General features: G+C 64.3%; 1 protein-coding gene across 1 annotated transcript; it reads right to left on the bottom strand.

The window, feature by feature from the left end:
* Window positions 1–870: 870 nt before the first annotated feature.
* POU6F1 (POU class 6 homeobox 1) lies at window positions 871–9,125 on the bottom strand. The gene is made up of 10 exons (XM_054398687.1): window positions 9,072–9,125; window positions 7,688–7,889; window positions 6,010–6,122; window positions 5,353–5,578; window positions 4,251–4,492; window positions 3,793–3,921; window positions 3,411–3,629; window positions 2,612–2,744; window positions 1,688–1,862; window positions 871–1,216 (listed from the first exon to the last, which is right to left on the bottom strand). The coding sequence occupies exons 1-10, from the start codon at window positions 9,123–9,125 to the stop codon at window positions 871–873; spliced, it is 1,839 nt and encodes a 612-aa protein (XP_054254662.1).
* Window positions 9,126–10,575: the final 1,450 nt, after the last annotated feature.

Here is a 10,575-nt window from a genome sequence, read left to right as displayed (position 1 = left end):
TCCGGGTTGTTTGTTTTCCCTTCCCGCCCTCGGAGCCGCTTCCCTGAAAGCGCCGGTGGCGTAGGGGGCCGCGGCTGGGTGCCAAGAGCAGCCTTCCCACGGGTCGCCTCGGATTGGGGCGGGGATAGTCCCCAAACGAACTGGGCAGGGTCAGCAGGGACACCCCCTCCCGCCCTGGAAAAAAAGGGGAAAAGGAAAAGAAAAAAGAAAAATACTGTTTATTTCACACCAATACAGCAAGTGCATCAGTCTGCCGGCACCCGGCAAGCCCTCCCCGGTCTCTCCAAGCCCCTGCCCCAGCCGCCGCTTCGCCACCGTGTCTCCTCGGCTGAGGGATGGAGTCCCCCAGCTTGCCTGGCCGCCGGGCGGGAGCGGCGCCTCCCGTATGGGGCTTGCCCCCCTCCATCCCTCCTCAGGACAGCCGGGAGCCTGGTGAGGCCCCCAGCCGCCTTCCACGGCAATGTCCCTATGGTGAGGTTGCAGCAAGAAACCCCTGGTGCTGGTGGGCACAAGAGGGTCTGCTGAAATCACCTGAAAACGGAGTCCTCCCTAGTGAGGTGAGAACCTGCTTCAGAAACCCAGGAAATGGCCCAAGAATGAAAATCACTGCTTGGGGGGTGGGGGTGGTGGCATTTAGGGAGCAGTGAGGCAGGGGGGCACCAGGCAGCAGGAGGAGGAGGCAGCAGGTGACACTCGACGAACACGCTGGGGTCATGGCGATGCGGCAGGGAGGGAGGGGCACACGGACACACCTAGGGGCACGGTGGACACCCCCCCCCAGCACCCAGCACGGGGAAGGGGGGGCCTGGGGGGAACAAAGTGCTGATGGCAGGAGGTGGGGACAGGCGGCAGGGGACACGGCGGCGGGGTTCAGGGGATCTGGAACACGTTCAGCTTGCTGGTGTTCTTCAGCGTCTGCCGGCGGTTGCAGAACCAGACGCGGACCACCTCGCGGTCGTAGTTGAGCTCCTTGGCGATCTCGGTGATCTCCTGCCCGGTGGGCAGAGAGTTCTTCTCGAAGTAGGCGTTGAGAGCCTCGATGGCCTGCGGTGTGAAGGACGTGCGGCGCTTCCGCTTCTTGGAGGGCTCCCCCCCGACGAACTCCATCAGGTTCTGCTGCCCCTCCTGGTTCCGCAGCTCCGCTTCGCTCAGCCACTTCTCCAGCACCGGCTTCAGCTTCTGGGCGCTCTTGGGGGTGATGTCCAACTTCTCAAACCTGCGCCCACAGACCCTCAGCCACGGGGGGAGGACACGGGGAAGCAGGGTAGGATGGGGCTGGGGAGGAGCGGGGGGGGGGGCGGAGCAGGGATGGGGCTGAGGGGGGAGCAGGGTGGGATGGGGCAGGGTGGGATGGAGCTGGTGGGGGAGCAGGGTGGGATGGGGCTGGGGGCTCTGCTGCCTTTGGTTGGGAGCAGGGCTGCGGTGAGGAGCCCTATGGGCAGCGACCCCATCCACCCTCCTTCCTTTCTTCTCCTTTCCCTCTATTTTTCTTTCTCCACCTTCTTTCCAGTTCTTATCCCTTTCCTTGATTTTCCTCCCCTCTCCCCTCTCCCCTCTCCTCCCCTTTCCCCTCTCTTCCCCCCTCCCCTCTCCCCTCCCCTCCCCATTCCTCCCCTCCTCTCTCCCCTCCCCTGCCCTCTCCCCTCCCCTCTCCCCTGACCTCCTCTCTCCTCCCCTCTCCCTGTACCTGCAGATGGCTGACTGGCTGTAGGCTGGACCCTCGGTGGCGGTCAGGGCCTGCCCCACCTGTGTCTGGGTCAGGCCGAGGGACAGGCGCCGGATCTTGAAGTTCTTGGCGAACTCTCGGATCTCCTCCAGGTTGATTCCATCCTCCTCCGAGCTGCTGCCGGCGCCCAGGGGCTCTGCTTGCGGCAGGACGCGGGGGGGGGACTGAGCTCGAACAGAGCCACCACCGCCCCCGGAGCCACCACCGCCCCCGGAGCCACCTCGCCCCCGGAGCCACCACTGCTCTCGGAGCCACCACTGCTCTCGGAGCCACTTCGCCCCCGGAGCCACCACCACTCCCGGCGCCACCTCGCCCCCGGAGCCACCACTGCCCCCGGAGCCACCACTGCCCCCAGAGCCACCACTGCCCCCAGAGCCACCACTGCCCCCGAAGCCACCACTGCCCCCAGAGCCACCATCTCCCCCGGAGCCAACCTTGGCCCTGGAGCCACCACCACCACCCCTGGAGCCACCTCGGCCCCCCCACTGCCCACAGAGTCCCCTGCTGGGCTCTGGCACAGCCATGGGGTGCCAGTGGTCATCCCTGGGTGGCAGTGGTCATTTCCAGGGTGCCAGTGGTCATCCCTGAAGCACCAGTGGTTATCCCTAGGGTGCCAGGGGTCATCCCTGAGGTACCTCTGAAGTCATCCCTGGAGCACCACTGGTCAGCCCCAAGGATGCAGAGCAGGGGTGGGCAGCATCCTCCTCCCATCTCAGGGGATCCCAGTCCCTGGCATCCCCCCCAGTGACCCCCCATGGTATCTTCTCCCCATCCTCTGGGATCCCAGTCCCCACCCCTCTTTTCCAGGGGATCTCACACCCTGGTGTCCTCCTTCCCAGGGGATCTCCTGCCCAGCCCTGCCCCAGTCCCCCCCCAGTGACTCACTGGAGACCAGCTGGCTGACAGTGGGGGTCTCGGAGCAGGTGATGGGCACAGGCGTGGGGCCCTTGGCTGGGGCAGGGCTTGGCACCACCACAGCCGGTGGTGCCAGTGCCGGGGCAGGCTGGATGGGCTGCACCTGGCACAAGGCAGAGCAGGGTCAGCACCCCTGGGCCCTCTCTGCCGGGCCCTGCCCACCAACTCCAGCCCTGTAGTGCCAGGGCAGCAGCCACTACCCTGCTTTGCCGGGACAGAGAGGGGACACTGGGAACCACTCAGCTGGGCATGGAGTTGTGACAGTTCTGTACCAGCGCTGTACCTGGCAGCCAGGCCTGGGGGGTGAGCAGCAGCTCTGCTCATGCCAAGGTGCTGGCTGGGAGCAGGATGTCCCAAGGGGAAGCATTGTGGAGCAGGAGGGGAGGTGAAGATGCTCAAGGGCTGCCACAGCTAAGGTGGCCACATCCCAGAGCTGCTCATGTCCCTCCAGAGCAATGTGGCCACCTCCAGAGCCACATGGCCACCTCCCAGAGATGCTCTCAGCTGCTGCCACAGTAAGGTGGCCACCAACCAAAGATGTTCTCAAGTGCTGCCACAGCAATGTGGCCACCTCCCAGAGATGCTCAGGTACCACCATAGCAATGTGGCCACCAACAAAAGGTGCTCAGATGCTGCCAAAGCAATGTGGGTACCTCCCAGAGCAACATGGCTGGGTCCCAAGTATGCCCAGGTGCACCCAAAGCCACGTGGCCAGGGCTCCTGCCAGCCCCTTGGCCTCGCTGCTGCCAGCCCTGTGCCTGCTGCTCACCTCGTTCTTGGGGGGGGGCTCAGGGGTGCCAGCTTTCTTGATGGCAGCTGCCTGGATGGCACTGCCGGCCAGCGTGGCGATGACCTGGCCCTGGGCATTGAGCAGCAGCTGCGGTGTCACTGTCTGAACCTGCAGGCTCTGGGCTGGCAGTGTGGCTGGGGCAGGGCTGGCTGCTGCCAACCCCGGGGGGTTCACCACCCACGGCAGAGTTCCAATCACCTGTGCCAGAGGAGGAGAACCAGGGCTGGAGGGCTGCAAACGGCCTGCCCCGGGCTGGGGGGCACAGGCTGGCTATGGCCATCCCTCCTTTCCCAGGTGAAACCACTCAGGGCAGGGGGCAAACAGCAGTGGGTTTGCTAGGGCAGGGCCCCCCCAGTGGTACCTGGCCCTGGGCATTGGTCAGGATCTGGCCCGTGATGCCCTGCACGCTGGAGATGGTGTTGGCAATCACCGGGGTGGCTGCCAGGGAGCCGAGGAGCTGGGCCTGGCCCCCCAGAGAGGCTGCACTGATCTGCAGAGAACCAAGAGCCAGGGGTCAGGGCATGGCTGGCACCCCACGGCCACTACCACCCCCCCGAGCGCTGCCAGCCAGCCCCTGCCCACAGCATCCTGGGCACGCGGTTTCTTGGCATCCTTCAATCCATCCTGGGCTGCTCCTCGTTTGCCAGGGATGGGGAAACTGAGGCTGGGATCTGGCAGGATTCCCAGGAGGTGCTGGCTGGGCTGGAGAGCTTCATCCCCAGGGCTCCTCACGGCTCCCACGGCCACGCAGGGCACCAGAGAAGGGGAGCGGGTGCCAAACTCGCCCGGCTCCGTGCCAGGGGCTGCCAGGCTCCTTACTATGCCAGGGTTAAAGGCAAATCCTGCCGGCTGCACGCTGATCTGCGGCGCTGTCTCCAGCGGCTTGGCCACGGGCGGCGTGGGCGCGGTGGCAGGAGGCTGCGGCAGGATCGGGGGCTGGCTGCAGCCGGGGCCGGGGAAGACGCCGTGGGCCTGGCCGGGCGGCCGGGGCTGCACCGCAGCCGGCAGCGGCTGGGCAGGAGGCTGCACCGGCGCCGGGATGGCTGCGTTCAGCACGGTGGCTGCGGAGCGAAGAGAGGGAGGCGGCGTGAGCCGGGGGCACCGCGCAGCGCCCAGCGACAGCTCCACCCGGGGGGACCCAAACCCCCTCGGGCTTCACCCCTGGCAGCTGCTGGGGTCCCAGCAAAGGGCTCTGTGTGACAGCAGGAGCCAAACTGCTCTGCTACAGCAGGGCTGATCCTGCCCTACTGGGGTGCTGAGTCTGCCCCAGGGGCACTTCCAGGGTCCTGTCCCCCCCTGCCGATGAATCGCTCCCGGGACAGAGGCTGTCCCCCACGGGAGCCTGGGTGGAGGCCACCTCCCCTCACCCTGCTCTGGGCAGCGCTGGAGGGGCACTGAGCCCCCTGCTCTCACACCCCACGGAAAGGGGCACCAGCCCCTGGTCCCCACAACTGAACTGGACCTCACATCCCAGCCCTGCTCACTGCCTTTCTCCCTGGTATCATCCTCACCTTGCCCTCCCCTTCTCTCATGCTCCTGGCACCTTTTGGTCCTTGGGGCAAACAGGTCCCCAGGACTGCAGGGGCTGGGAGTGCCAGGCTGAGGGGCAATGGCTTGGAGCTGGGAGAGGGGACACTGAGACTGGAGAGGAGGGAGAAATTCTTTCCAGTGAGGCTGGGGAGAGCCTGGAACAGACTGCCCAGGGAAGCTGTGGATGCCCACCCCAGGCTGCATGAGGCCTTGAGCAGCCTGGGCTGGTGGGAGGTGTCCCTGCCCTGGCAGGGGTTGGAGCTGGCTGAGCTTTGAGGTCCCTTCCAACCCAAAGCATTCCAGGAACCAATCTACGAAGGAATCTTGGCTGGAGGCTGGCCTGGGAGAGGCCAAGCTGAAGGAGGCTGCGGGGCAGCAGGGCAGAGGTTACCTTGCAGATTGGCTAAAGGTGGTTTGAAAACTCCCCCTGAAGGAGAAGCTGTCGTCAGTCCGGGGAGGGCAGCGACCGTTGCTGTAGGAAATGTCCACACAGCCAGCCCCTGCTGACCTGCCACTTGACCTGCAATACTGATGGGGATAAGAAGAGGTTGAGTAACTGTCCCTGCTGGAACCATTACTCCTGTCACAACTGTTGCTAAGTTTTCCTGAGTCAAGACCTGCAAAAGCAAACAAGATTTAAAGGAGGACGCAAGTCAAGGGCGCTGCACAGCATCAGCGGAGCAAAAGTCTGCAAAGGGCTCCCCCCCCACGCAGCAGCTGGCTTCCAGCTCCCTGCAGCCCCCTCTCCGTGGGGAGATAGATGCTGGGGATCCCCCCTCACAAACCCCACCCCTGGCATGTCTCTGGCAGCTCCTCCTCGGCACCAAGCCCTGTGGGGAGGGTGCCAAGCAGCGGCCGCCCGCCGCGGTTCAGGGCGCAGCTCCTGCACCCCGCGCCGCAGGCAGGCAGCTCTGCAGAGGGCTTTGCCTATCAGCAAGCAGATGCCACCCCCGGGGCCCCCACCTTGTCCCCCCAGCCCCTCCCCAGCCCCTCCCCAGCCCCTCCCCCCTCTCCCTCGCGTGCCACTCCAGGGCTGGGGGGTAGTTACCTGGGGGGTGGCTTGCACGGCCAGCGAGGCCACTGGTGGTGGCTGGCTGGCAGCGTGGCTGAAGGTGCCAGCAGAGGGCACGGTGCTGGGGGGTGCCACCGGTTTGGCTTTGCCTGGGAAGGGCAGAGGAGATGCGTTGGAGATGCTGCCAGGTGAGCATTGCCAGCAAAGGATGGGGGTAAGGGTGGGGGGCACCCAAATTATGGACACCCAGGGAATGGGCACCCTCCCACTAGCCCCCTGGGTGGGCTGCAGCTCCATACAGCTGGCACAAAAGCCAGCCTGGGGCATCCTCTGCCCAGGTTAGGGGGTGGAGCAGAGGAGCTTTTGAGAGCTTCCCATGGAACATTCTGGAGAGGAGGCACAGGAGGGAGAAGGGAGTTCAGGTGATCTGGGGAGGGAAGCAGGGCTGAAGGGGGTCAGGAGCAGTCTGCTGGGCTGTGTTTGCCTCTCCCAGGCTGTCAGTGGGGCAGGAGTCGTTTTCCTCTGCCAGCTCCAAAGTTAGCAGCAATCAGAGTGGTGTCAGCCCCAGAACCACTCACCCAGGAGGGGGGAGCTGGAGAGGGAAGGGTGACCCAGGCAGTGCCTGGCAAAGAGGCATCCCCATGGGCTGAGCTTCACTCAGTGCCCTCCAACCCTCCTCCCAGGTCACAGGCCTGGGTCCTTCCTCCTTGTGAATGTCTGAGGAAGAGGAAACCTGGCTCCTGAGCCCCACTGATTATCTGCTTGGTCTCTGAGCAACCTCTTCTGTTTACTCTGCTCAGTTTCTACTGCTGGCAGCCCTGGAGTGCAAAACCCACTTCACCCTCTCCTATTTCTGCACACAGCATCCCCCCCCTGCCCCTTTTCCTGCCTCTTTAACCGAATCCATCTGTTTCTCAGCCACCAGCCAGGCACTACTGGGCTTTGCTTCCTTGCTCACAAGTCCCTACAGGTCTGCAAGGCTTCAAAACAGCTTCTTTGAAACCAAAAATCCTTTCCTGGAAAGGAAAGCCCGAGGGAACCCCCAGTGCTCCCCAAGCAGGTCTGTTGGCTTCAGCTCAGCCTTCCCAAGCTTTTCCTGCTCCCCAGCTCGCAGCAGCAGGGCTGGAGCATCCCCCACCCGGCACAGAGGGTCACTCACCACCCCCCCCCCCAGCCTCCAAAAGGCTGCAATCCTGCCCTTTTTTTTTTTGGTAAAACCACAGGGATTTGATTGTGCTCAGAGGTGAGAGCTGGAGGAAAGCCTCTTAACAAATGGAGCACAGGAGTGGGGCAGGGCAAGGTGGACTTGGGATGAACCCCGCTGAGGGCTGGGGTGCTGCCAAAAAGCAGCAAGGAGTAGAGTGAAGTCTCCCTGGGGTCTCACTTGCAGGATGGGGAAGGAGGCACCTGCAGGGAGCTCAGCTCCTGCAGCAGCCTGGGGCCAGAGGAAACTCAGCCCCTGCTCTGTGTGGCTGCTGGCAAAGGGAGCTGCCAGCACCAGAGCTGGGCAACAAATGTCCCCTCTGTGCCCTGCAGGAGAGCAGGGCTGTCCTGGATGCTCTGCCCCATCACCTCCTGTTCTCCTCACCCAGCCTGGCCCAGGGGCGCCCTAGAGCAGGCTGTGGGGGTCCCTGTGCCCTCCCAGCTCCCACCCATGGTGCTGGGCAGGGCTGGCCAGCCCAGGAAGCAGCCCTGGGGATGGAAGGTGTCTCACCGGCTGCCTCCCCGCTGCTGGAGCTCCGGGTGCTGGCTGGGATGTCCTCCTCTCCACCCTGGTGGCCACTCTCCCCCGGGGAGCTCTGGGCCACCTCCCTGGGGGGCATCTCCAAGGCTTTCTGGTCGTCCTCAGCTGGCAGTGGGGTGTCCACACCCACCTCCAGCACTCGGATGGTCTCATGGCTGGACATGACAATGACCTGCAAAGGTGTCCCCAGAGTGCCCATCAGCCTCAGGTGACAAACCCCACGGTGCTGTCCCCGGGTCACACACCCTGGGGCAGAGTGTGGAAGCTCCTCCTGCCCCAGGGGACATGTCTTGGGGTGACCCTTAACCAAAGCAGAACCCACCCCAGCCCCTTCAGGAGCTTTGATTGGGGGGATTGCAGCCCCTGGTCACCTCACTGGGCTCTGCCCACCCCAGCTCCATGCCCAGCTGCACAGGACCCCCCTAGCAGCGCCCTGGCTCTGGCCCTGCACCAAGACTCCATTCCCCCACACCGGGGGGACAGAGAGCAATGGGGCCAGGGATCTGCCCCTCCCCCAGCTCTCCCAGGGCTGCAGGTGGCCAAGCAGAGCCTGCAGCAGAGGCCTCTGGCAAGGTGCTGAGGACCTCCTGCCTGCTCCTCCCTGCTAACCCTCCCCAAGATGATGCCAGGGCCCTCAGTAGTGGGATGGGAAGGGGCACAGCAGGGATGGGGCACAGCAGGAATGGGGCACAGCAGAGATGGGGCACAGCAGAGATGGGGCACAGCAGGGATGGGACACAGCAGGGATGTGGCACAGCAGGGATGGGGCACAGCAGGGATGGGCACAGCAGAGCTGGGGCACAGCAGGGATGGGGCACAGCAGGAATGGGGCACAGCAGGGATGGGGCACAGCAGAGATGGGCACAGCAGAGATGGGGCACAGCAGGGATGGGGCACACCAGAGATGGGGCACAGCAGGGATGGGGCACAGCAGGGATGGGGCACAGCAGGGATGGGGCACAGCAGGGATGTGGCACAGCAGGGATGGGGCACAGCAGGGATGGGCACAGCAGGGATGGGGCACAGCAGAGCTGGGGCACAGCAGGGATGGGGCACAGCAGGGATGGGGCACAGCAGGGATGGGGCACAGCAGGAATGGGGCACAGCAGGGATGGGGCACAGCAGGGATGTGGCACAGCAGGGATGGGGCACAGCAGGGATGGGACACAGCAGGAATGGGACACAGCAGGAATGGGACACAGCAGGGATGGGGCACAGCAGGGATGGGGCACAGCAGAGCTGGGCACAGCAGAGATGGGGCACAGCAGTGATGGGCACAGCAGGAATGGGACACAGCAGGGATGGGCACAGCAGGGATGGGGCACAGCAGAGCTGGGCACAGCCATGCCCATACCTGCTCGTTGACCATCAGGGAGGCCTCCTGGGGCTGCACAGCTTCAGTGTCCATGGTGCCCCTGGCTCAGGTGGGAGATGGCTCAGACCTTCCACATGCTGCAAGCAGAGGACACAGAAGGGTTTGTCACTGAACCAGCAAGGGGCCCAGGGGTCTGGTTCTGGCCCAACCTTCAAACCCGCCCCCCCCCCCCCCCCCCCGTGCTCATCTTGCCCCTGCCACCCAGCTCTGCCTCTCTGTGCTGTGCCCTGGGGCACTGCAGAGCTCTCCCTCCTGCCCTGTGCCATGGGGATGCCTCTGGGGAGGCTTTGGTGCCTCAGGTACCTCCCCCCACCTCCCATCCCACCATCCCACAGAATCACAGCATGGTGGGGTTGGAAGGGACCTCTGGAGAGCATCCAGTCCAACCCCCCTGGCAGAGCAGGGCACCCAGGGCAGGGCACACAGCAACACAGCCAGGCTGGCTCTAACAGTCTCCAGAGGAGACTCCACAACCTCTCTGGGCAGCCTGCTCCAGGCCTCCAGCACCCTCACAGCAAAGAAGTTTCTCCTCACTGAGGTGGAACCTCCTGGGCTCCAGTTTGTCTCCAGTATTCCTTATTGCCAGGTGCCACTGAGCAGGGTCTGGCCCCTTCCTCTTGCCCCCACCCCTCAGCTATTCACAGACATTGATCAGGTCCCCTCTCAGCCTTCTCCTCTCCAGAACAAAGAGCCCCAGGGCTCTCAGAGTTTCTTGGCAGCAGAGCTGTTCCAGTCCCTTCCTCATCCTTGCAGCTCTCTTGGACTCTCTCCAGCTGATCCCTGCCTGTCCTGAACTGGGGAGCCCAGAGCTGGACACAGCATTGCAGGGGTGCTCTCAGCAGGGCAGAGCAGAGGGCAGCACAACCTCCCTAGAGCTGCTGCCACCCTTTTCTTGCTGCTCCCCAGGATGCCCTTGGCCCTCTTGGCCACAAGGACATTGCTGGCCTCTGCAGCCCTTGCTGCCCACCAGCACTCCAAGGTCTTTGTCCCTGGAGCTGCTTTCCAGCAGCACAAGCCCTGACCTGCTCTGGTGCCTGGGGTTGCTCCTCCCCAGGTGCAGAGCTCTGCACTGCTCCCTGCTGAACCTCAGGAGCTTCTCCTTCCCCCAGCTCTCAGCCAGGGCTGCTTGGACAGCAGCACAGCCTCCAGCTGTGGCAGCCACCCCCCAGCCCTGCAGCATCAGCACTCTGCCTGAGGGTCCCCCTGGCCACTCCCCTGGGTCATTAATGAAGATACTGAGCAAGACTGGAGCCAGTCCTGACCCCTGAGGAGCACCACTGGCCACAGGCCTGCAGCTGGACTGTGCCCCTGGCAGAGTCACAGGCCTGGGGTTCTGTGAGCCATTGGGGGAGCATCCAACAGCCAAGCAGCAGAGTTACCCCAAGAGCTCCTCTCTGCCCTTGGGAGATGAGGATTCAGTCCCCACAGCCCCTTGGGAGCCCTAAAGGGCAGCATGGACCTTGTGGACCCCTCCTGTGCCTCC

The sequence above is a fragment of the Indicator indicator genome, unplaced genomic scaffold (assembly GCF_027791375.1).
Source record: "Indicator indicator isolate 239-I01 unplaced genomic scaffold, UM_Iind_1.1 iindUn_scaffold_78, whole genome shotgun sequence".
Taxonomy (NCBI): Eukaryota; Metazoa; Chordata; class Aves; order Piciformes; family Indicatoridae; genus Indicator; species Indicator indicator.
This window is presented reverse-complemented; position numbering and strand designations above follow the sequence as displayed.